Raw genomic sequence first — 26,005 nt, 5'->3', positions numbered from 1 at the left:
CAATATCTTAGCTAGTGTAGAAGATGGATGATTGAGATTTAGATAGCAAACAAGAAGTAGGTGGCAATATAAACTCTATTTATTTTGTGTTTCAAAAATGTTTTAAAATTGAATTTTATTTTATTTTTTTTATTTTAAATTAATTTTTTTTAATGTTTTCAGATCGTTTTGATGTATTGATGTTAAAAATATTTTTTTAAAATAAAAAAATATTATTTTAATACATTTTTATAAAAAAAATATTTTAAAAAACATACTAAAACAATTCAGACTTGATATAAGATGGCGTTGTGTGTCGAAAATAAATTTGTGACATGACAAAGGATGCTTCGTCGAAAGGATGCTATTCATTATCTTAGTAAGTGAAATAGACGACTTAAATATACAAATCTTGATTTAATTAGCCAAAACTTCAAAAAGTCTAACCATACGTAAATTGATTTATTACTCAAGGTAACCGATAGTGAAATCAGAGACAAGGAAGATATTTGATCAGTAACATCAGACAAGCCAGGGGGGAAAATCATACAATTAACAAGAAAAATAAGAAAAAAAACTATGCAAACGAATAAAAAAAATCAAAGCATGAAATTTCCTTGCAACAAAACTCAGTAAACCACTGTTCTGAGATCTTCATCTAGGCTTTAAGGATCCACATATTTGAAGTACCCTACAGGCCACAGCCTTAGATAAATAAGAGAGCGTTCTTTCAAGCTTAAACCAACAAACTGGAATCAGCTCAACCACAAGTAGACAACAATATGATCAGGAAAAAGTACCCTTCAATGCCTGCTCTCTCTTTCTTTTCCCTTCTTTTTTTGAAGATTATCTTCTTTGAAATGGGAATGGCCAAGAACTCAACATCTATAATCCCAGTGAAAGTAGGTGTGGTTCTTGACTTTGACAATGACTTGGATGGCAAGATTGGGTTGAGTTGCATCAACATGTCTCTCTCAGACTTCTATGACACTCATGGTGATTACAAAACCAGGCTGGTCCCCATCACCAGGGACTCCAAGAACGATGTTGCTGGTGCAGCTGCTGCAGGTTCCCTCTCTCTCTCTCCTCTTTCTTGATTCTGCAGTCAGCTTGCTTCGGTTATAAATCATTGCTCAAACTATGTTTTATGTATGCACTAAGGTTAAAACCCTCCTCCCGTTAAATTTTATACGGATGATTCATGAGAAACTTCTATATCACAATCTCTCATTAAATCTAAAATGATATCGTGAACCTTAATCGAGCTGTTTTAATAATACATCTCGATTATTATATATATATATATATATATATATATATATAAAATAATGATATCGTGGAGATCAAATCTATCACCTCCTCAGCCAACACCTAAAGATTTAATGCTTGTTATCTAATTAAACCTATGAGTTAACTATATATGATTATGGACCAAGCTAGTAAAATCATTATATCATTATATTTGTCCACATCATTTTATTAATTGATGTATTGTTAATTATGTCATTTCATAATTATTATTATACTATTAAATGTGAAAAACATTAAAAAAAAAAAAAACACTAAAAGAGAAAGATTTTACTGTATTCTTTCTCACAAAATATTATTTACTATAATAGTGTTTTTTTTTTAATCTAATCTTTTTTTTTTTCAATTTCAATTTCATCCTTCAACATTAAGTTTATTGGGGATTGAACTTTATAATTTCTTTTAATTTACTTTTTATAAGGTTATCCTAATCTCATAATTTGAACTTTGGATTTCACAAGTTATTTTAGTTAACTCAAGTTTTTTCTTTTCTTTTCGTAATTGGTTTTTTTTTCTCTCTCTTTAAATTTTATCATTTAATATTGTATTTATTGAAAATCAAGTTTTTATGGTTTACTTTCTATAAGGTTATTCCTGTCTCATGACTCGAGTCATAGGTTTGGTGGGTTAACCCAGTTTGATTCAAGTTGTTTTTTGTTTATTTTTAATCAATTTTTTTGTTTCAATTCCATCATTTAATATTAGGGTTATTGAAGATTGAACTTCATAATTTTTTTAATTTTTTTTTTATAAGATTATCCTAGTTTCATGACCCGGGTTACGAGTTTAACAAGTTAACATGTTTAGAAGGATAGAGACGGACACACAAATAAATATGTTTCTATAATAATTTTATAGAGTTTTCAAAACATGAAGGACATGAAAACATATTTTGTGTCCCCTACGTCTTTGTTTTTTCTTTCTTAAAACCATAATTTTGAAACCCGGCCCGGCCCGGCGGGTCAACCTGGGACCCAGCCGCTCGGGGTCGGAACCGGACCGAGTTGAAGAAAAAATGAAGGAAGGAAAACTGTGAAAGAAAGTATAAGGAAGAAATTCTTAAATTTTTAATATTTATCTCAAATATATTGATGTATGTGGAAGCTAACAATACAATAATAACACAAAAAATATAAAAGTTTTAATGAGTAAAAATAGTTGAAGATGTGAACCTTTTGTATTCCTGAAAAATAAATATAAGGTGACCCTGTTTTAAATAGGTCAGAAAATTAACTTATCTTTATTAGAAAACAACTTAAAGTCTAAAGGCATAAAAAGAATTAAAACAAAATAAATAAATAATCCAAAAACTCATAGGAAAAATAACAAAACTAGTCTAAATAGCAATTTCTAAGCCTAATTATGGGAGATCAAATGGTTTGAAAAAAAAATAGTTTCATGTAGAAAAACTGCTTATTATCTGGAGAAATTTGAGCTTGATCTAACTGTCAGATCTCTCATTATCATAGTTGTAAGCCACTAACCTGGTCTGACATTACTAAATTGTTTTTTGAATCTAGATCTATTCCAGTAGTCTATAAAAACATCTATTAGACCATCTATATTGGTCTGTTTGGGTTAGAACTTTATTTGTATGCTTGGAACCTTCAATTTTAAATTTCTATACAAGCTCGGCTGCATCAGATATCCCAGATCACATAGTATAATCCATTCCTTGATCTAACTGATTTTTAGAACCTCAAATGCATAGTATAATCCATTCCTTGCTTTCTCTGCATAACCACTATATTAATGATATATCAGAAGTCTAATTTAATATAAAGTGCAAAAAAGTCATAATTAAGTCTCTCTGATTGATCTTTACTGATTATTGAAAACAATTGATCTATACGAGTAATTGTTTTCTTAATCCTTTTACAAGTACAGCCCTGGACCTGATAAAAAATGTTGAAGTGCAAGCAATCATAGGCCCAACAACATCAATGCAAGCCAATTTTGTTATTGAACTTGGAGAAAAAGCTCAGGTGCCCATTATATCATTTTCTGCATCAAGTCCTTCTCTCACTTCCATCAGGAGTACCTTCTTCTTCCGAGCTACCCAAAATGACTCAACTCAGGTGAATGCTATAAGTGCATTAGTTCAAGCCTTTGGATGGAGAGAAGCAGTACCCATCTACATTGACAATGAGTATGGACAGGGAGTGATACCTTATTTAACTGATGCTCTGCAAGCAGTTGATGCTCGTGTACCGTACCGGAGTGTCATTTCTCCATCAGCCACTGATGATCAAATTGTTTCAGAGCTTTACAAGTTGATGACAATGCAAACTAGAGTTTTCATTGTGCACATGTTTCCATCTCTTGGCGCTCGGGTTTTTGCCAAAGCAAAAGAGATTGGCATGGTGAGTGAAGGCTATGTTTGGATCATGACTGATGGTCTAACAGCTGAATTTTTTAGTTCACCAAATGCTTATATCACTAATACAATGCAAGGTGCATTGGGTGTGAAACCTTATGTGCCAATAACAAAAGATCTCGAAACTTTTCGAATTCGGTGGAAAAGAAAATTCCAACAAGATAATCCAGATATTGTTGATGCTGAGTTGAATATTTTTGGCTTATGGGCATATGATGCAGCAACAGCTTTCGCCTTGGCAGTTGAGAAAGCTGGAACTGCAAATTTAGGCTTCCAAAAGGCAAACGTTTCTAGCAATTCATCCACAGATCTTGCAACTCTTGGGGTGTCTTTAAATGGTCCAAACCTCGTTCAAGCTTTATCAAACATTACTTTCAAAGGTCTTACAGGAGAATATCTTTTCGATAATGGACAGTTACAGTCATCAGCTTTCCAGATAATAAATGTGGATGGCAATGGGAGAAGAGAGATAGGATTCTGGACATCAACCGAAGGGATTGTCAAAACATTGAACTCAACAAATACTATGACTGCGTACTCAGGTTCTAACTCCGATCTTTCAACTGTCATATGGCCGGGTGATACAACTTCTGTTCCCAAGGGCTGGGAGATTCCAACGAATGGGAAGAAGTTGAGAATAGGAGTGCCTGTGAAGGATGGTTTCAATGAGTTTGTGAGAGTGACAAGAGATCCTAGTTCTAACACCACAACCTTTACTGGATACAGCATAGATGTTTTTGAGGCTGTTGTCAAAGCATTGCCTTATGCTTTGCCTCACGAGTACATCCCCTTTGCCAAGTCTGACGGCGAGCCAGCTGGAACTTACAATGATCTGATAAATCAAGTGTACTTGAAGGTAAAACTTTCACCAACCTTTTCCTGTACTTGATCACATTAAGTTTTATATCTGAAACAAGATTTGGGTCAGATTCATGCATGCAAATCTAATTTTTATTGATATCTTGTTTCTTTTGCTTGCTATCAACAGAAATTTGATGCTGTAGTTGGAGATACAACTATTATTTTCAACAGATCCCGGTATGTTGATTTTACTTTGCCTTACACTGAAAGTGGTGTCTCCATGATCGTCCCTATTGTGGACACCAACAGCAAAAATGCATGGGTTTTCTTGAAGCCTCTGACATGGGATCTCTGGGTGACAAGTTTTTGTTTCTTTATTTTCATTGGATTTGTGATCTGGGTTCTTGAACACAGAATCAATGAAGATTTTAGAGGGCCTGCGTCGCATCAAGCTGGCACTAGCTTCTGGTTTTCTTTCTCAACCATGGTTTTTGCACAAAGTAATTTTCCTTTCCCTTTCCCTTTCCCTTTTGAATTTTTCTTCTTTCGTTTAACATATTTGTTTTAGTGTCTCAAACACCAAATTGACTTCATCTTCATTATTTTCAACTATGATTGCAGGGGAGACAGTTGTTAGCAACTTGTCTAGAGCAGTGGTAATCATATGGTGTTTTGTTGTGCTGATTCTTACACAAAGCTACGCAGCCAGTCTAGCTAGTTTACTTACAGTCCAGCAGCTGCGGCCTACAGTTACTGATGTACACGAGCTCATTAAGAAGGGGGAGTATGTAGGCTACCGGGAGGGTTCCTTTGTTAAGGGAATCCTATTAGATCAGTTGGGTTTCGACGAGTCCAAGCTCATTGTGTATATTACCACAGAACAATGGGATGACCTTTTATCAAAAGGAAGTGGAAATGGTGGTATTGCTGCTGCTTTTGATGAAGTACCATATACGAGGCTCTTTCTGTCGAAGAATTGCTATAAATATGCCATGATTGATCCTACATTTAAAACAGACGGTTTCGGATTTGTAAGTTCACTTTTCCATCTTTCTATTTCCATTTCCTATATGGCTAGTAAGTGCATTGTTTCTCATCTATGCTTTGTTTTCGTGACTTCAGGTCTTCCCTAAAGGTTCTCCTCTAGTGCCTGATATATCAAGGGCAATTTTAAATGTGACAGAGGGGGATAAAATGAAGCAAATAGAGGATGCGTGGTTTGGCAAAAAAGGCAGCTGTCCAGATTCCAGCACCTCAGTTTCATCTAATATCCTTAGTCTCAAGAGTTTCTGGGGATTATTTTTAATTGCCGGACTAGCTGCATTTTTAGCTCTCGTCATCTTCATTGCCATGTTTGTCTACCGAGAAAGAAGAGACTTGAGGCCCTCTGATCCCACAGCTTCAACGTGGGATAGAACTAAAAATTTCTTCAGAATCTTCATTCAAAGGGACTCGACGTCCCAAACATCCAGACAAATGGAACTGACTGATAGAAATGGAATCAGTCTGCCTTCTATGGGCGTGCCAAGTCCGGCAGCCTTCTCAGTTCACAGACAATTTCCTGAAGATCCTTCTTCTACAGATTATGATTATAGTCCAAATAGGCAAGCACCTCAAGAGGTAGTAATACATATTGATCAGCCTACCAACCAAAATCAAGAGAGACCAACAGCTTTGGAAATGAATCCTGAAAATAATTGACTTGTACATTATCATTTGACAATTAGAACCCAGTAGCCATCAGTAAAGACATTGAATTACTGTATTGCCCTGGCCTGTTTATTTCTACATATCAAAAACGCTTTTGAAATAATTTGAAATTTTTTTATTTTTTTATTAACTTTAAATTAATATGTTTATAGTGTTTTCAAATTATTTTGATATACTGATATCAAAAATAATTTTTAAAAAATAAAAAAACATCAGTAGCATGTATTTTGATAAAAAAATTATTTGAAAAACAATCGCAACTATACTATAACAAGCTCAAGACGAGTAATACGATTTTAAAATGAGTTTTAGGATTTTAGTAAATTATCACAAGTATATCTCTTGCCCTTTGTCTCTTTCAGTGAAAATTCTGTTTTGTGTTAGTGTTGCTGAAGGGAATCCTGCATTAACTTCTGTGCCTTCATGTCTGTTGTAGGCTTCTCTGCCTTTTCTTTCAAGTCCTAACTTGACTAGAAACCAGAGATTTCCTAATCTTTGAAGGAACAATGTTAAAATAATCTTGAAGAAGGGAAAGAATATTGACATGGATCTATACAACTTCTATTGAGATACTAATGGCTGCAAAGAGCATGTTGTTACATTGGTCACAAAACTTTCCTAGCATTTTTTGTACACAAATTTACATCAGACATCATGGTAAATATTGTTCTAGGCACTCTTTTAGTTTTTGAAAAGTCACAGGCTTTGAAACAAATGAGTCCATACCATTTGCATAACATTCCTCTGCACTCTCTGATAATGCATTCGCTGTCATCTGCATTCACCAACTGAATATGTTAGTATATGCAGACGGATTTATGGCTTAGAGGGTGATGAAATAAGGACATGTTTCAGTGCTTCAGTGTAGCTCGGCTAATATAGAAAGCAAGACACAATGCTTTGTGTTGTTTGGTAATAACAAGCAAATAACTAAAAACACTCAGGGTGGTAAGATCTCTAGTGAGTCAGGAGATAGAATGGGGTCTCAGAGTTGGCTATTAAAAGTGAAGTGCTCACCGCAATTATAGGCATCCTCTTGTCATAATGAATAGAACTCTGACCATCTTGTAATGAAGCTGAAGGCTCTATTCCAGCCTTAGCAGCAGCATCCCAATTGCCAGTTTCTTCAAAAGAACGAATCATTTGTGTAGCTTGGAGGCCATTCATTACCGGCATGCAGACGTCCTGCAAATTTAATGTGATACATGGTTACTGAAACTTAAGAATCCAAGTGTTCAGCTTAATCAAAATCCCATCAGAAGAACCATGAACAAAGAAAAGGGGGTGGTAGAAATGATTTGAATCTAGAAATTACCATCAAAACTAGATCATAACAACAGGACTGAACTGCACGCACAGCTTCAACTCCATTATTCACAACATCAATGGTATGGCCTAACTGCTTCATCATTGATTTCGCCACCATTACATTGATCTTGTTATCTTCTACTAGAAGAATCTTCGGCTTTGGTTTTGATTCTGGTTTTTGTGGGATGCTGGTAGAAGTGCACTGAGAATTAATGACAGATTTTTCTTCTTCCTGACACGATCCTGGTGGTTCGGCTGTATTTGCCCTTGAGCCCACTTCTCTGCTTGATTCTGTGTGATTATTGCAATTTGTAGTGCCATTCGGGATTTTACAGTTTGTGTCGTCTTGACTTTGTTGACTTCTACAAACTACATTCTCGTAGTCACGTTCAGGGCAGTGACTAAATGAGCTTTCAGGTTCAGATAAGGTCTCAGCGACTTCAACCATAGAACAGGCATCCTCAGCACAAGTCGTCTCTTTCAGTCTAACGTTACCAGAAGGAAATGAGCAAGAATCATCTGAGATTCCATTAAGTTTAGGGGATTTAGCAAAACCGATACTGTGTGGCAATAATTTTTGGGTCCTGGTGGATCCATTAGAAGAGAATAGAGAGCCCAAAGTACGTGGTTGGAACTGAAAGAAGCCGGCAGTTTCATCCTCTAGTGGAGCATCATGATCAACCATCTCTGATAGATCATCAGGATCATCAGAAGAATCACAGGTTGATGATACCTTGTACGGTAGCACAAAGGTAAACGTAGATCCACATTTCACTTTGCTAGAGACAGTGAGACGACCTCCCATCAGTTCAACCTATTCCAAACGAATAGAATTGTAAGAAGGCAGTGTGAAAATCCGTAAGCACATAATGTTCTGTTTTAGTTTTTTAAGTTATGAACGCATGTTTATTATACCAAAATGTTTCTGAGCACTTTGTTACAGTCAAATTGCAAATCAAAAATAGCTTTGGTGGAAAGAAAATTTACCAGCTGTTTGCATATAGCAAGGCCAAGCCCTGTCCCACCGTATTTTCGAGCATGATCTGCGCTAACTTGCATGTATTTTCTGAATAGAGTAGGCAAAGCATTTTCTGTTGCATGAATGAGAAATGTACTTAATAGTGCTTTCACAATAGAAACTAACTTGAGATGTAATAGACAGCCGCAGTATTAATAGCCAAAGAAAAGAAGCTGAAGGTATTCTCAATTCTTCTTCAACTTGGTGTATAGTTTTCGAATAGAGTCAAGGTATCGATACTGTACCTGGGATTCCAATTCCAGTATCATAAACATCACAGCAAAGCCACACTGTTGTTCCAGGTACTTGAGGTTCCTCCCCTTCATCCCCATCCGTTGTGTTTCCATTCTTGACTGGGTTTTGAGGTGCATCACTAGGCAAATGATTTGGATATGGACCTTCACTGTATTTTTTACTGTGGAAACCTTTTCTGTCACTGCAATTTTGAGATGACAGCTTAGGCTTGTCTTCTTTTATCTCAGTTGTGGCTGACTGATCTCCAGATGACTTCTGATGGTTTCCTTCGGCTTTTCCATAACATGGATCCGATACGACATAAAGGTTTATCCCTACTTTCCCTTCATGAGTAAACTTGATTGCATTGGTGATCAGGTTGGTGAGGATTTGCCGGATCCTGAGAACATCTCCAATGACCTGAAATCGAAGCAGGTTGTCTTTAATAAGAAACTTGAAAAGCTAAATAATTACTGCACAAGTATCATTGAGTTTAAAATGATGAGTTTGGCACATTGTTGCAACCCCTTACTAACACAAACAGATTTTGCCTTCAGACAGAGCTAAACGGTACAGAAGGATTTATGTTGCAGATTCAGTTAGTAGAAACGCAGTACTCAAGGAAAATGCTGCCTCAAAAAAGACAGCTAAACATTGTGTTGAGAAACTTTGACCTCAATGGGAACATCATCGGCTACACGTCCTTCCAAGGTCAAAATCTTTTGCAATGACGCTGCAGAAGTCTGCAATACATGTTTTACTACCTCTCTTGGTCGGAACTTTGTTGCTTCCAACTTCATAACACCTGACTCAACCTTGGAAAGGTCGAGTATATCATTTATAAGTTGAAGAACCAAGTCTCCTGAAGATATCATCACATTCAATAATTGTCTTTGCTCGCGATCAAGGTCTGTAGTGGAAAGAATCTCAGCCATGCTGACAACTCCAGAAAGTGGAGATCTTATTTCATGAGACATGGTCGCTAGCATTTGTTTCGCACGCATTGTTTCCTCTGAAAAGGTGCAGAGAGACAAGGTCAGATTGAGATTCTCTTCCACAGAAGTCACAATTTTCCGCCGGAAAACTAACCTGTTATATGGATTGTTTTGTTAAGTTCTGTTTCCTTGGCTTTCTGGACTGCTATCTGCTCTCGAAGCTGTGCCATTTTCTCTCTTTTCCTCACCTGTTGTGCAATCAGGAGCATAAATGTCCATACTTCTCCAAGATAATGAAGATTCTAAATAACCATGAAAAAGAATTATTTACCTGATCAGTTACATCCATTCCCATATAGTTTATACCGATCGTCTCCCCGGACTTGCTAAACACTGGCTCTACATAAATCAAAAATGTCTTTGAACCAAATAATTCTGTCTCAAATGTGATTTCCCTCTTTGCGGGCAATCCTTTATCCAAAACTTCTTTCTTAAAATCTTGAGATTCCTTCACTCCTGCGCCTGAAAAAATTTCGACATCTGTTTTTCCTAAAATTTCCTGAAAAAATGTGAAATGCACAATATAGATAGGTAACTCAGAGCGACTCCAGCTAGCTAAGAAAATTCTTTGAAGAAGAATAACGAAAACCCTGCCTCGATTACAATTTCTTACCTCCTCTTGCAAACGCGGAAACTGATTATAGATAAAGCGATATCTTAAATCCTTATCCTGAAAGAAGAAATTGCCAGAAAATCAGACCTTTTAGCTAGAAATTGGCCATATGGCATAAAGAATAGGTAGGTTTTCATCATTTTTACTCCTAATACCTGATGGCCCATAACAACAGGAGCATTTTGAAGCACAAAATGTAAGAAATTATCAGCCCTTTTCAGAATCTGTGTCAACTCCTCAACTGGTGAGGATTCCTTTTCCAAGTTCTGTACGCTTTCCTGTAACTTCTCCATCAGTAACTGCTCTCTGTGGACGCTGGCCTCCAACAATTTCTCTAAATCCTTTGCTCGTTGTTTCCAGTATGCAACAGTGTCGAATTCTGCATCTATGTTTACTGTCTTGCTTTTAACAATGATTTCACGTTTTCTCCGAGGAATATCTTGATATAAATCAATTATTTCATCCAATATAGAAATCGGTCGTTTATCGCCACTGTATCTTGCTTCCTCAAACCGAAAATCCTCCAATATCTCCAATTTCTTGAGCTCCACTTCCTCCCTTTGTTTGCTTAAGATGTCAATCTCTTCTCTGAGAAGGCGGACTGCATTTGCATGCTTGTACTCCCAATGTTGAACAAGATGTGTCAACTGAGAAGAGCCTCTATCAGTGTAATTGGTCAGCTCGACGAGATGGTGGAAATCAACTATAGTTGGCTCCTCCACTATTGTAACCTCCTCTAACATATCTTGATCCCCTGCCGGCTTCTCTACATATGGTTTTGAACTGTCAATATCTTCAGGCCACATTGAAGGGAGGGCTTCAATGTCCATATCCTCCATTTGTTCGTTCTCCATTTCGCTGACCATTAAATTACTTGCATCAAATCCTTGCTTCTGTCCAGAAAAGGCTACTGAATCAAGCTACTTACGCCACTCTAGTCCCCAGAACCAGTCAAAAACTTCAACCTTTTTAAATCCTTTGCTCGCATTAGAAAAGCTTCCAAAACCATGAAATGGAAGCACTTTATTTTGACTAGAAAATTATGAATTCCTATTGGAACCTACAGAACAAAATGAATTACCAGAGGAAATCACATCCTACATTTCAGAAATAGGAAATCAAATAAGCATCTGCAAACACATCATGCAGCAAGATCATGAATTTAAAGGAGGAGCAGCAGAAGCAGAAGCAGCAAAATTGGATGGCTATACAAATTACAGCGAAGTTGATTGGCTATAGTAATTTAACCAAATATCAAAAAACAATCAAACTTGTTATAGAGAAAGGAGGATTCATTGATTTAAAACAGCCAACCAAACAAAAGAATTCGCTCTCCATTAATTCTGTCAACCAAACAAAGGAATCCTTGCATTACGTCATTAATCTATCCAACCTTGAGTAACTTTAGAAGACAGCAGGTGCAAACACATGTCATTGTCAAAAACATTTCACGTACAAAGAAAAAGATCCATCAAAGAAAACAACTCAAGAAACAAAGGAGCCAACTAACCTTGGTGAATCAATGGTGATGGAATCAAAGTTCATGCAACCAAGAAGCAAAGAAGATCAGGACATTAGAACACCTGGGCAGACAAGAAAATGAAAGTTTAAGGGGCAAAAACTTTTTCACTGTAGATCTGATGAAGAGTCTGGATACTGGTCTTAACTACTGAGTCGTTAGTTGTCAATGAATAATTCGCCACTAACACAGAGAGAGAGAGAGAGAGAGAGAGAGGAGAGCATGTGAGGGGAAAAAAAAGATAACCAAAAAAAATGTGGAGAGAAGAGAAGGTATAATACTAATACTATAGTTTAGCTAGTACAAGCATCAAGAAGCCATGTGCATTTGGAGGTCAAAAATATTAGAGAATTCTTTAAATTTGGACCTTTTTATTCAATCTTTAATTTGTGTAATAATCTATAAAATAAAGTTTCTGTTCTCTTTCTTCGTTTTTAAGGTCACATTCATGGCTAGAAATAAATAAAAAATAAATAAAAAATCACCAGCTTGCTCTCTCTGTTTTCTTGCTTCTGTTTCTCTGAGAGAAATATTTTATTTTTCATTATTTTTTTGGAAAGCTTTTGATCAAGTAATTTTTAAAATGGGAAGGAAGTTCTCCTTGTTCCCCGCCTTTTACTATTCCTAGGATACGTGTTGGGGTGGCGCGTGGGTACTGCGCCTGGAAATGGGAGCTTCTATGCTGAGGATACACTGCATTTATAGGGAAGCAGCTGGCAAGTTGATGTTAAAGTTGCAACCTGCTCTAAATGCATCCACCATTGTTAGAAGGTTAATAATTAATTTAGTCCACTAATTAAAACTCAAACGAGAGATCTAGTTTGATTTTAAAAAAAAAAATAAACAATTATTATTTTAAATTAACCCATTTAATTTTTTAACCAAAATTTAGGCCTGTCCATTTTTTGCTTTAAACATGGATTAGTCTACCTAATCCATTGAAATTTGGGTTTTGCTTGAGGTTGTAATTCTTTTAGCATTGTAATTCGGGGTCTTTTTGACGTGAAGATATGATCTAATAAAATGATTTTTTTTATATTTTTAAAATTAATTTTGATACTAGTGTATCAAAAAAATAATTTTTAAAATAAAAAAGAACTAATTTTTTTAAAAATATTTTTAAAATATAAAAACAAAAGGTTACTCAATAAAAAAAAAGAAGGGATTAGGTGTCCACGTGTTTAGGAAAATCGATAGTCACAATCATTCCATGCAATATCTATTTATATATTTGTATTAAAATAATTTTTTATTTTTTATATAAATGTATCAAAATCATTAAAAAATATGAATTTAATATTTTTTAAAATTAAATATTCTATTGAAATACAGTTGGACAAAGTTCTAAACGCAAAAGCAAAACGGTGCCTTTTACACAGCTGATTTATATATAAGCAATGGAGTAATTAAGTTGGGCATTTAAGTAACCTTTGTGAGAGGAACACTAAAATATACATAAATTAAATAGCTTAAATAATTTATATTAGTTCGAAGGCCATGGTGTGATCAGTTGGTTTAATCTATAATTAAACAAAATAAAAAATAAAAAAGGCAATGCCTATAGTTTATGCTGCCATAATAACTAAGCCATTTCCTTCTCACCTTTTCTCTGGCATTTGGGCTTTGCCTGTATAGCAATTCCCTATTTATTAATACTCATTATCAATAAAGGCCAAAATATTTAAAAGAAAAAATACATACAGCCAAAAAAAAAGCATCATACTATTAATTAATTATAACTAAAAGAAATCAGTCACCTTTCACTGTAGATTTTATTGTTCAAATACATAGTAAAAGATGGATGCCATTTACTTATTAGGTTTTTTTTTTCAATTAATCTTATTTTGTTTAATTTAATTTTTTAATATTATAATTTTTTTTATTTAGTTATCATACTCTCATAATATGAATCTCAAGTTTGACGGGCTAATCCAACAATTAACTCAGATTTTTTTTTTTTTTTTTTTCTTTCAATTTCATCTTTTAATATCAATATGATTGAGAAATAAACTTCATGATTTATATTGTTTATTTTTCATTAGATGATCCTGATCTCATGAAGGGGTTTTGTTGTACCCCTCCTCCCAAAGCACTATTCATAGTGCTTTGATTTTTTTTTTCTTTTCAATTAATCTTTTTTTTTAATTTTATTTTTTAATATTGAACTTTTTTTATTTAGTTATCACACTTTTATGACACGGTCTTGCAACCAGATCACATATAAAGCTTTTAGGTTTGGCGTTGCAGCTAGCCCTACTTAAATTTGAATCATGCAAGTTTAATATTAGTATTAGTATTAAAAATATTATTATTTGTATTATAAATATTATTATTGGTATTATAATTAATATAATAATTATTACTTTTAGGTCAGGCGTTGCAGCTAAACTCAAGGCTCTTGGATCTAACTTTGCAAATAGATTCAACGCTCTTGGGTTTTAGCTTTTTTTGGTATTTTTCATGCTAAAAAATGACCTGCAACATAACACGGGCTACCTAATTAGTATAAACTACATGAAATGCATTTAATGAAACATGTGACTTAAGGTAATCTTAAGGGATTGGCATGATTGATTCTTGATAGTATTGGGTTTATGTTAAATTATAGGTTCAAGTAAAAAAAAAATATCAATATACTTACGTTATTGAACCATGTAAATTTTATGTATATTTTTATATGATTGATTGTGCTTTTTTTTTTCTACTTGTTGATTAATTTGAGATTTCATAATTGTTTTCACTACAAATATTATATGTTTTTTTTATTAAATCAATACTAATATTTAAAATTGTGTTATAAAAACTAAAAGTCTCATAATTTTTTTTTTGTAATGTAGAAGTTCTATTAATAATATGGTGGAGAAAAACGTTTAGTCATAATAATAAGAGCTAAAACGAGAATATCTCAACTCTATCTTACCTTATCGCTAAGAAAAAAGTTTAGTCATAATATGTAAGAGTGTCTAATAAGAAAAATGGAGACTCTTTTTTTCTGAATAAATAAAAAGATTGATAAAAACACACAGAGGAAAATTTGAAGTGGTCGTAGAGGAAAATTAATCCTCTCGTGTGTGCAGGGCTCCATATCATTGACTACATATTATGATAATAATTGCTGTTTTAAAATATTTTTTATTTAAAAAAAATATTTTTAATATTAATATATTAAAATAATTTGAAAAATATAAAAATAATTATTTTAAACAAAAAAAATTTAAATATTTTAAAAACACAATTTTAACTACATTCCCAAAACGTTTTCCAAATTGTATGGCACTCTAAATCATAGTCCAAATATGGAAATAAATAAATAAAAGATGGAATGATGATTGGAAGAACACAGCAAGGAATCAGCTTTTTGGTCTTCAAAAGACAATATTTTAATTTATAGCCATCTGTGTTCTATTATTTGAACTCTAAAATACGCAATTGACACAGAACAATCTGTTGCCATCCACAGCATGGAATCATGCGTACGTTAAGTATTCATTTGAAATTAGAATTTCCGTAAGAGAAAATTATAGTAACATGATGTTGATTTTTACTCCGGAAGAATATGTATTTATTTATGAATATAAAATCTTAATTCACCATTTGAATTGGTTATTTATTCATGAAAAATTGCTTTCTTGTGATAAAATTTAAATCCAAGATAATTAATAATGTTTGATAAAAAATAATATAAATTATATTTTGAGACTTACCTAACAGTTTAAATTTTTAAGTTAAAATAGTTTTTTAACATGGTATTAGAGTCTTTATAACCAAATGATCATGAGTTCGAATCTCATCATCTCTACTTATTTGATAAAAATTAAGCACAAAATAATATATATCTGTGCAAGTTTCAAATCTAAAAAGTTTTCATTTAAGGAGGTGTGTTAGGGAATAATATAAATTATATCTTAAAATATTATTTAGCAGATTTTTAGGTTAAGATGATTTTTTGATAATATTATTAAAAAAAAAAAAAAGACTCACATTCCTATGGCATCGCAGGAGCTATAGCTCAAGAGTAATTTTATATTAAAAAATAGCATATTCTAATTTGAACACAAAAGGAATTTTCAATCGAGTTAAATTACCAATGAATGTCAACTACTTTCGTATACCCTATGGTTAATTTAAAATCTCAAATAAAATAGAATTAATTCAGAGAAACCACTTTGCTTAAGAATATTATAATCGAGTTGCCACCTAAATATTAAATAATTGAATCCCCTTTTTATGGAATAAATAATTAATTAAACCCCTTGAATGATCATAAAGAAAGGATGGTGAAAGTGAGATTAGTGACACTGATACGTTAATTAATCAGCCTTAAAAGAGAAACTAAGATGATTGGTTAAGACAGCATCCTCAATACATGGATTAGTTAACTATAAATAAATTTTGGTAAACGTGATACAGTCCCCTTCCCTGTGTTTATCAAATATGCTAATAATTATTTTATTTTTAGAGCTGCTGCGCGCTAATTAAATCATAATATATAATTAACTACAGAAATTAACACCAATGTGATTAATTGGCTCTCATACCTGCCGACCTTGAAGAATTACATGCATGTGTCCCTCTCATGCAATTGAGGATCTGTTTGTGAAGTTTTTCCACAAGTTCACATTGGCATTTCATAAATTCTTAACTGATGTTGATGTGATGTGGAGACTTTGTGGGGAAAAAAATAGTGATTAAATCATATGACCTAGTACATTCAAGTTTAAATTATAGTTATTAAATTTAGTTTGGGGATTGAATCTAAAAAAACAAATCTAAATCACTAAGTTATTAAATCAACTATTATTAATTATTTTTATTAAAATAAAATTATTTTATTTAAAAAAAAATAAAAGTTAACTTTTTAGATTTAATTTAATCAGGTCAACCAAATTATTAAAATATAAAAACAGGTCAATTGACTTTTATCAAATCAATATCGTTTTTTAATTTAACTTAAAACTTGACTGAGTTAAGTTCTAAGTTGTATATTTTTATATTAATTTATTATATTAGATATAGTTTAATAAATATATTTTGAATTATAAATTTAAATAATGAGTATAACTTTAATTTAATGAGCAAATACTTTTATTTAATAATTTTGTATACAAACCCCACACACACGTATGAAATGAGGTTAATCTTGCATAATTAATCAAGAGTTGTATTCTTTGTCTTCATATTTCCATAATTCTTTTTAATGTTGGAGGAATAAGTCACATGTCCTCTTGTTTTTTCTCTTTATTTTTCTTTCCATGGTTAGTGTCTTATTACCCCTTAATTATCTGTTTAAGATATTATTTTGTAAATTAAATGTGAGTATAATGTTTTTACTTGAAAATATATCAAAATAATATTTATATATATTTTTAAAAAAATTATTTATGTTATTAGCATATCAAAACAATTCAAAAACATAAAAATATAATTTTAAAAAAATTGCATCTTTAAAAAACATCATTCCAAACTCCTTTCCAAATAGCTTGGAAGATCCCAGCACACAACATTAAACTATAGGATATATAGTTCCCTATTCCACTCTCAGAAACCCTAGTTTCATTTGGGAAACAAATTTTGTATACCAAATCTTCATGAACAATTATTATATATATATGAATTGGGTTCGAAAGTATATTGATGCTACCATCCACTTGAGAAATTAACAGTCTATGCATGCAGCTAGCTACTAGCTAAATGCATTGCTCAACAAAAGATGCGAGGAGCAAGGAGTGCAAAGTGGATTAAAAATCACTAATCATTAATTATAAAAAAGAAATCTGAGAAAACTCAAGGAGTAATTGCATGGATCATCATGGGTTTTGTGAGTCCTGACAAGATTCATGCTGGGTCTCATGATTTTGTGTGCCTTGTTTGGCAAATGTCAGTTGGGTGTCCTAAAATTAACCACAGCAGACGCATCTGCATTGGCTAGTGTGCAAGTCCAAACAAATACTATACTTTTGCTCGCGTTCATCATTTGGGATTGGAGCCTTTAATCAATTTGCTGGTGCAGTGAATAAAAAGATAAAAATATTAATTAAGACTAAAATTAAAGAAATATTCATCACGAGGAGGCAGTACAGATGTGTTTGAGTTGGGATGCTGACACACATGTTTCCTTTTAGTAAGTATTTATTTATTTTTTATTATTATTATTGCTATTATGGACAGCCGACCCACTACCATTATCTCTCAATCATGATATACAAATTGCTTGCTGATGCAAGAATTCCATACATTTGTTTCCTTTTCTTTTATCTTTTTTTGTTTATCAATACTTAAATGCGAGAATTCATTGGATTTGAAAAGCTATAGTTTATCTCCTAGAGACTCGGCAGTATTCTGCTTTGGTCCTTGTAGTTTAGCTTTTTTAATATTGATATTGTAGTCTCAATGGGTTCTCATTATACCTACTACCTACTGTTTATAAATGTGATTACGATTGTTTTTTAAAGTATTTTTTGTAACGAAATGCATCAAAATAATATTTTTTTTATTTTTAAAAAAATTATTTTTGAAATTAGCAAATCAAAATGATCCAAAATATGTAAAAAAAATTAATTTTTAGCAAAAATAATTTAAATTTTAGTGGAACGCAACACAAGGCTAAGGAAATCAAGTTACAAGATCACTTTTTTATTATTATGTTTTTTGAGGAGGGGGGCTTAAGAATTGTTGCGACATAATATGATGTATATAGAAGCTTGGAAAAAATAAAATAAAAAAGAAAGCATGAAAAAAAACCAAAGAAAGAAAGAAAACAAAGGAAATGATTCTCCATTAGGTTTTTGTTAGCTATTTAACAATAGTTATAATATACTAGTAGAGATTATATTTTAAAATAATTTTTACTTAAAAATATATTAAAATATTTTTTATTTTTTAATATAATATTGTAGATATTGCATCAAAATAATTCAAAATCATAAAAAAAAAATTAATATATATTTTTTTAAAATAGTTTGACCGCACTTCCACACAAAAGAGAAAGCCTTGGAAACGAGATTTGAAGCTTTTTTCTAAACATGAAATCATAATTGAAAAACCTAAACTATATAGGGATTGAAGTGTAGGATCTAAAAGGTGTTTTACCCCTAAAAGGTTTAGGTGGGCCCCCTGTATAGAAAGGCGTGGGCCTTCTTTAAAGAAAGAATAGAGTGGGTTTAGATTCAATGGAGGGTCAACGTCCGAAGGATCCACGTAAGAGAGGAAAAGTAAGACTGCTGTGTTCATGTTACCATGAGGGCAGCTCCACCTTTATAATCGAATACATTCATCACACACCATGTGATGCATCATTATTATGCAAATGAAACCAAACTTTACAACATTGCAAAAAGAGGATGCCCTTTATTCAAGTTAATAGTAATATGATCTTAATTTCATGTTGATGATTGATCTCAATTTTAACTATAGGAGATTTTATTTTACCATTTTTGTTATGTTAAATATAATTCGAATCACCAAATTAATCTAAAATAACATTATTTGAAATTCTTTTTAAAAAAAATTAAAATAACATGATTTTAAAAAAAAATTAAATAAAGTCTTGATTGGGTCATGAATTAACCCACCAAGTTAATTTTCATCCAATTAAAAGGGTGTTTGGTAGCGGTTGATTTTCAAACTAGTGTTTTTCACTTGAAAATATATTAAAAAATATTTTTTTATTTTTAAAAGTTATTTCTGACTTCAACATATCAAAACGATTTAGAAACATAAAAAAATTAATTTTTTTTAAATCTTTTTGAAATACAAAAACAAATAAGGTTTTAATTTATTATTTAAATTGTTTATAATGCTAATTTAGTTAGAGGACAGCCAAATCATAGAGTGAAAAAAATATGTAAATCCAAAGAGTATGGGAATAAAAGAAGTAGAATAAAGTACATTTATCAATCATGCATGGATGTTCCTGCGTCATTTACCACTTACATACATTGTTTTGCAAATTGTTTGCATTGTTGCCAAAACATAATTCAATATAATTTAGTGTTTAAAAATCCCTCGAACCCCGGAAGCGCCATACAATGAAAGATTGTGATCTTGTCATCTTGACAACTCCATGACAAAAGAAATGCCCGCCCCATGAACCCTACATTTCCATTCCTTGTAGGACATATATGTTGATTTGATATGACATATATGTATACTTTGAGTCAATTTATGATCTCCCAAGCCCACCAAGTGTAAATAAATGGTTTTTTATTAGATAATATATAGAAAAGATTATTAAATCAATAGCCAAAGAAAAATATAGGGATAAAAATAAACAAACTTAAAAAAAAAAACACTAATATGCTATAATAAAAATATATGAAAAAAAAAACTATTTAAGATTTCTTATTAAACCACAATTTGATAATATCAAAAAATCTAAAAAGATTATTTTCTGTATAAGTATCGATGTTCAGTAAACTATGGAAAATACTAGTCTTGATGGCTAAGGGCTTACGAGTTCGAATCTCACCATCTCTATTTATTTAATAAAAATTAAACATAAAATAATACAAGTTTTTGCATGTTTCAAGTTCAAAAAAACTTTCACTTGAGAGGATGTATTAAAGAATAATATAAATTATATCTCGGGACTTCACTTAACAATTTAAGCTATTAAATTAAGATGATTTTTTATATTTTTTTATATAATTACCTATGAATGGTTAGTAAGTCATGGAAAATACTAGATAATTTTCTGCTAGAAAGAACATTACGTCTATGTCGAAGAGTTTTCGTAGCCATCCGAAGATATGATTGAGGACCCATTAAAACACTAGGGGGCTAGAAGGGTTCTTGATCGAGGAAGATGTTCAGCGTTTTAGGGCACATAATATGTATGGGTAGTGGACAACACCACTCCGGGATTTCTTGCCTAGCTTTCAGATAGCTAGGGTTTCTTTAATTTCTAGCTAGCATGATAATTAAGTAATTGCATGTCACTTTCGTTTGTAGATAGTATAATATTGTACTTGATTTGGTTCTTACTAGGTAAAACCAGGAGCTTAGAACAAAAATATTGCTTGCTGATAACAGCAGTTTCATATCTCTGTGCATCTCACAATCCTAAAATCTATGTAGCTAATAGCCTTTTCTGTTCCTTTTTCTCCTTCTTTCTGCACCTACTCACGATCGGACAAAATTAATATTGCTGGATCAGAAAAGCACCACATGCGTTTTTTTGTTTAATACTCCGGGTTGTTCAAATCGGTTTACGTGTATTATAACTATTTCTAGAGCCACTGAATACCGTGCAAATCTAATAAAAAAAAGAACATCATGAGGGTGACAAATATACACAAAAAAAAAAAATCAAACCCGAATACAGAATAAAAAAACAAGTCCCTTTTCTCGCTAGATCACAACCTTAAGTGCTAATTTAAGCCTTTTTCTCCTGCTCAAACTGACCAACAGTCCAATTCTTCGCAGTAAAAACCATGAACTTATCGAAGTGTTGAATAAATTCCCCGTCCTAAAATGAACCAATAAAACACCAAACGATTTCGACAAGATTTGTTTAAATTTCTCCTCTTGATTCACAAACAAGTCTGCGCTAGGCTGTTTACATGATTCATTAACAGAGTATTCAAAACCATCTAACTTTTTCACTCGGTTACGATAGCCATTTGCATGTTTTGAGTTGGGATGTAATTACGAAAGCATGCATGTTCTTCTTTCATTATTGGATATAGCTAAACTAGTCACGGCTCCCATGGCTAAGCCCATGTTGTGTCTCTTCCAAAATCTTCTTGGTCTGATACCTTTCTAAGCCTATCAACTAATGCTTTCAAAAAAAATAAAGCCCAATATGATATTATTTGTCTTTTCTCAATTTCTTTCCTCAAAATTAACTCTCCGATTTCTTCTCTTTTTTCGTGGCCTTGGATATCTATTACTGTATATTGACAAAACAAAAAAAAAAAACATTTTCCTATAATGACATATTGACAATAATTTGAATAGGTTAATGGGTTTGTCCTAGATTTAATCACTTCAACAGATTATTACCTAACCAAGCAAAGATTATTTCCATGCAAGCCCCTCACCTCAAGACGTAAGCAGTCACCTCAAGACGTCAGAAGTCTTTCTCCATAGTCACTTCTCTCATGTAGCGTCAGACCTCGCACTCCCTAGCTGAAGACAATCGACTTGAGCAAAGCCCAGAAGGGAAGAAAGGGAAAGGAAAATATTCAGTATTTTCTTCCTTTTCTTTTCAGCTAAGAAACCCATATTTGTCAGGTTCAAAAACAAAAATGAAATGAAGATTAAAAAAAAAAAAGTCAACACGTTTATTTTAGAAAAGAAAATCTATTTAAGTCATTAAAAAAAAACAAGAACAACTACTAATTTATCGGCTAATATATTTTAAGGAAAAAAAACGAATACTAAATGGTAAAAATCTTGACTACTAATTTATTAATGCAAGCAAAAAACAACAAGATTAAAAAGGAAAGTGTAGATGCATGTCGGTGGAATAACAATGGATCTGAATTGGTTACTGCAATTTATTTTCACTGTCTTTGTAATAGGTTTTGGTTTGCTACACCTCGTCAAGAACACGGCGTCGAAGTATTTCGAAGCGGCTGAGAGTAACCACACTGTTATTGATCCATGTACTGTTAATCAGGCAATGGAAGCTGAAGAGGGTTGTTGTCGTTGTGTTAATTGTGGCAGTTTTGGGACTCAAAGGTGTTCTCGTTGCAAATCTGTGATATATTGGCAAGTATTTCCATTTTGGGTGGTTCTTGATTGTTGGGTTTTCTGTTTTGGATTCTTTTGATGTTGGAAAATAATGGATTTTTGTTGTTTTTTGGTAATCTTGTATGGTTTTGTAGCAAAATTAGTAATTTGTAGGGTAATTAATTGTGTGGTACAATCTGTTTCTTTATGTTTTCATGGCTACTTTTTTAGGGTGTTTGAGGTTTCTTGTTTCCCGGGTTTTGGTCAAATTGCAATCTGGTTTTGGTTCTTATGATTTTGGGAATTAATGGGTTCGTGTTGTTTTTTGGGTTGCGTAGCTAAAATAGTGATTTGAAGGGCAAGTAATTGCATGGTATGATTTGTTTCTTTATGATTTCTTGTTGCTGAATTAGCTTGCAATCTTAAAGTTAATTTAATATGTGGGTTTTAGGTGCAGATTTTCTTTCTTTTCTTTTCTTTTTTCCAGCAGCATAAAGTATACTGTATATGGTTGTTCTTGTCTTCTTTTCCCCAGCTCACTGGGATGCCAAATAAAACACTGGAGGGCAGGCCATAGGTTAAAATGCAAGGATTTCGGAGCAAGCTCGTCACGAACAGCAAAATCAAACTCTAAGCCTATTATAGAGAAGCCTGGAGTAACCAATCCAAACTTCTGGGAAGATCCTGTGCGTGGTACTGATAGCCACAACGGATGGGGCGCAGCTGTTGCATCCACGCATTCAGCAGCAGGCGGCGGTGGATGGATGGATGAGGCACCAAGAGAAGACTACAACGGATGGGGCGCAGCTGTTGCATCCACGCATTCAGCAGCAGGCGGCGGTGGATGGATGGATGAGGCACCAAGAGAAGACTACAACGGATGGGGTGTGCCTAATATGGGGCCAAGTGGCAGTCAAGGTCATGTTTTTGAAACAAGTAGTGGAAATACTTCATCAGCTCCATCAGCTCCGCCAATTCCAGATGGGGCATTCGATGAAGAGCCTATCCATCATCCATCAATCGATTTTAGTCCACCGGAGTTGTCTGTTCCAGCTATAGAGCGTGGAGCTTCTGTAACAAGTGATCATGTGAACGAAGGAGGTGCTTCTTCATGTATAATATGCTGGGAGGCTCCTGTTGAAGGTGCATGCAATCCTTGTGGTCACATGGCTGGTTGTATGGCTTGTTTGAGTGAGATCAAAGCTAAGAAAGGTGTTTGCCCAGTTTGCCGATCCAATATAAACCAAGTTTTAAGGCTTTATGCTGTCTGAAAAGCGGACATGACCCACCTGAGTAAAACGGATCTGGCATTGATTTGTAAGAATATTTGGTTAATTTGATCTTTACATCTTTGATCTGTGAGCTTTTTCCAAGTATAAATTCCGTTAAGACTAAAGGTGCACCAATGCTAGCTATCTGTGGCATCAAGGAATGAATCCCTACTTAATTCACAGGTTGGTTTTCTTGCGTACTTTTATTTACTTGTTTGATAACTGTACATTCCTTGTAAGAAAGAAACGTGTAGTAAATGTTCAACGAAAAGTATAGCAAATGACGGATCCATATTTTGCTTCTTCCAGTTTTCCAGCACCATGTTTGGGTGGGAGGACGTAATATAGGTAGGGTGACTTTTGAAGAATTGAAAGATATTGTATCTAAATTTAACGGTACAAAAATCTTATGAAAAGTTAAAAAAAAAAAAAAAAAAAAAACCCTTAAAAATCTAAAAAAGCATCTCTTTTGTACTTTAACTACTAAGCCCGAGCCTAATTGCTATCAAGATGCATGAACTCGGGCATAATGAAACCGAGCTTATGTTGTCATGCCAGTAAAAATTAAGGGTGCTTGGCATGCCAGTACCACCAACTATGTTTAAGCATAACGTCTATATCCAGTCACTTAAGATGTTAGGCGCACCAACACCTTTTACTGAGTCCAGGTATTACACCCGAACCCAATTAATTTTTCTGTATAAGCACGCATCCCAATACCAATTTGCACGAGTCAAACTATCCTTTACAATTTTTTTCAAGACTCCATGTAGATTCCTTAGTATTTTATATTGATATGATATATATTATTTTGAGTATAATAAAACTAAAAATATCACAAATGTGAAATTACACTTCAATCCTTTCTCTCCACAAAAAGACAAGACTATTGAGTTATAAATACACTTTGAATCATTCAAACCAAATGTTCACAATCTCTTCATTCTTAGCACTTTCAGTATACATATTTTAATAATTTATCTTTTTAAAATATCATTGCACTCTCTCTCTTTATAAAATTATTAACTGAAGTATTGAAGAGTCCTCACATCCAGCAAATGAGATCTTTTGCAGGTACTAATTACTAGTCACCTTGACTTACTAAACACTACTAGCTACCAGCTACTTGGGTTTTTCATATCAAGCCACCATACACCTTAGTTAGGGAAAATGGATCAAATTGAACTAAAAGATTATCCAATTGTCTAATATAGTAGTCCTATTCCTAAGCATCTTGAATTTTAGGACTCGTCAATCGTCGTTGTCTATGGAAAACTAATAAAATAACCATTGGTTTCTAGAACTTGTTTTTAACATTTACAAGTCATTAATTTCATGACACATAACCAAGATACACTTGGGTTAGAATGCAGGACAAATCTATATGTTATCACGAACACTTTTACTCAATTAAACCTTTAACAACTTACCAATCGGGTGGAACTCCTCATTTAGACCGTTTTGGAAATCCAATGGCAAATTTAGACCTTGCCACCCTCAATAAGTCTTGACTTTCTCAGTAACACATAACGCCCCAAACTAGTCATGACTCGCATGACTAAGCCAATGTTATGTCTATTTAGCTTGCTAAGATTTTCTTGATCTCACACCTACTTAAACCTATCAACTAGTTTTTAGTTTTGCCTAATATGATAGTATTTGTCATTTCTCAATTTCTTTCCTCAAAACTCCTTATTGTCTTATATTTTTTGTGACAATTGACATCTATTATTGTATATTGACAATTTTATTTTTTATAATGACATATTGATAATAATTTGAAAAGGATAATAGGATCATTTAAACAATCATCCTTTTAGAAGACAAAGAAGTCTTTAATATTGCCCTACTTAACATGGTTTAATAAAGAAAAATGAAATTGACTTTGATTATTTTTATGAGTTTTAAAGAAAACACTAATGAAATATGCACATGCATACATGAAAATTCCTATACCAATAAATCAATCAATTAATTGTGTTGCCCCATCTTAGCTAAAATCAATAGTGGAAGAAAATTATCATAATCTATCTTTTCAATTACATTACTATAAATCAAACCTGGTTATACCATCTAAATTCGGTCTAATCAACATAAAAAAAAACTTTTTGATTTTAATAAAAATGATTGATTTGAGATGACCTAATAGATCAAATCATTTTTTGGGTAAGTTTCTGAATGAAATGTGACAATTATAA

The 26,005-nt window shown here is 32.9% G+C and overlaps 3 protein-coding genes across 3 annotated transcripts; 2 read left to right on the top strand and 1 right to left on the bottom strand.

Annotated features, from left to right (window-relative positions):
• Positions 1–479: 479 nt before the first annotated feature.
• On the top strand, positions 480–6,232 carry LOC118059446 (glutamate receptor 2.8-like). The gene is made up of 5 exons (XM_073406369.1): positions 480–1,047; positions 3,175–4,520; positions 4,653–4,965; positions 5,087–5,496; positions 5,588–6,232. Exons 1-5 carry the CDS (start codon positions 762–764, stop codon positions 6,164–6,166), a joined length of 2,934 nt encoding a protein of 977 aa, XP_073262470.1. The 5' UTR covers positions 480–761; the 3' UTR covers positions 6,167–6,232.
• A 527-nt stretch (positions 6,233–6,759) lies between these two features.
• On the bottom strand, positions 6,760–12,185 carry LOC118059443 (histidine kinase 5). The gene is made up of 11 exons (XM_035072303.2): positions 11,854–12,185; positions 10,499–11,403; positions 10,344–10,400; positions 10,002–10,229; positions 9,825–9,918; positions 9,410–9,747; positions 8,747–9,155; positions 8,471–8,574; positions 7,491–8,297; positions 7,193–7,360; positions 6,760–6,950 (listed from the first exon to the last, which is right to left on the bottom strand). The coding sequence occupies exons 2-11, from the start codon at positions 11,207–11,209 to the stop codon at positions 6,828–6,830; spliced, it is 3,039 nt and encodes a 1,012-aa protein (XP_034928194.1). The 5' UTR covers positions 11,210–11,403; positions 11,854–12,185; the 3' UTR covers positions 6,760–6,827.
• Positions 12,186–21,917: 9,732 nt separating this feature from the next.
• On the top strand, positions 21,918–23,892 carry LOC118059442 (uncharacterized). Its single transcript, XM_035072302.2, has 2 exons — positions 21,918–22,575; positions 23,072–23,892. The coding sequence occupies exons 1-2, from the start codon at positions 22,316–22,318 to the stop codon at positions 23,805–23,807; spliced, it is 996 nt and encodes a 331-aa protein (XP_034928193.1). The 5' UTR covers positions 21,918–22,315; the 3' UTR covers positions 23,808–23,892.
• The last annotated feature ends 2,113 nt before the right edge of the window (positions 23,893–26,005 follow it).

The sequence above is a fragment of the Populus alba genome, chromosome 18, assembly GCF_005239225.2.
Source record: "Populus alba chromosome 18, ASM523922v2, whole genome shotgun sequence".
NCBI classification, from domain to species: domain Eukaryota; kingdom Viridiplantae; phylum Streptophyta; class Magnoliopsida; order Malpighiales; family Salicaceae; genus Populus; species Populus alba.
Note: the sequence above shows the minus strand (reverse complement) of the source record. Positions and strands in the feature narration are given on the sequence as shown.

Excerpts from the sequence above, each read along its gene's own strand:
- LOC118059446 (XM_073406369.1), top strand. The coding sequence starts at position 762 with ATGATCAGGAAAAAGTACCCTTCAATGCCTGCTCTCTCTTTCTTTTCC. Across the intron at positions 1,048-3,174 it reads TGCTGGTGCAGCTGCTGCAG|CCCTGGACCTGATAAAAAAT; the intron begins GTTCCCTCTCTC and ends TTACAAGTACAG. Across the intron at positions 5,497-5,587 it reads AAACAGACGGTTTCGGATTT|GTCTTCCCTAAAGGTTCTCC; the intron begins GTAAGTTCACTT and ends TCGTGACTTCAG.
- LOC118059443 (XM_035072303.2), bottom strand. The coding sequence starts at position 11,209 with ATGGTCAGCGAAATGGAGAACGAACAAATGGAGGATATGGACATTGAA. Across the intron at positions 10,401-10,498 it reads CTGTTGTTATGGGCCATCAG|GATAAGGATTTAAGATATCG; the intron begins GTATTAGGAGTA and ends TTCTTCTTTCAG. Across the intron at positions 8,298-8,470 it reads TTGCTATATGCAAACAGCTG|GTTGAACTGATGGGAGGTCG; the intron begins GTAAATTTTCTT and ends CGTTTGGAATAG.
- LOC118059442 (XM_035072302.2), top strand. The coding sequence starts at position 22,316 with ATGCATGTCGGTGGAATAACAATGGATCTGAATTGGTTACTGCAATTT. Across the intron at positions 22,576-23,071 it reads TGCAAATCTGTGATATATTG|CTCACTGGGATGCCAAATAA; the intron begins GCAAGTATTTCC and ends TCTTTTCCCCAG.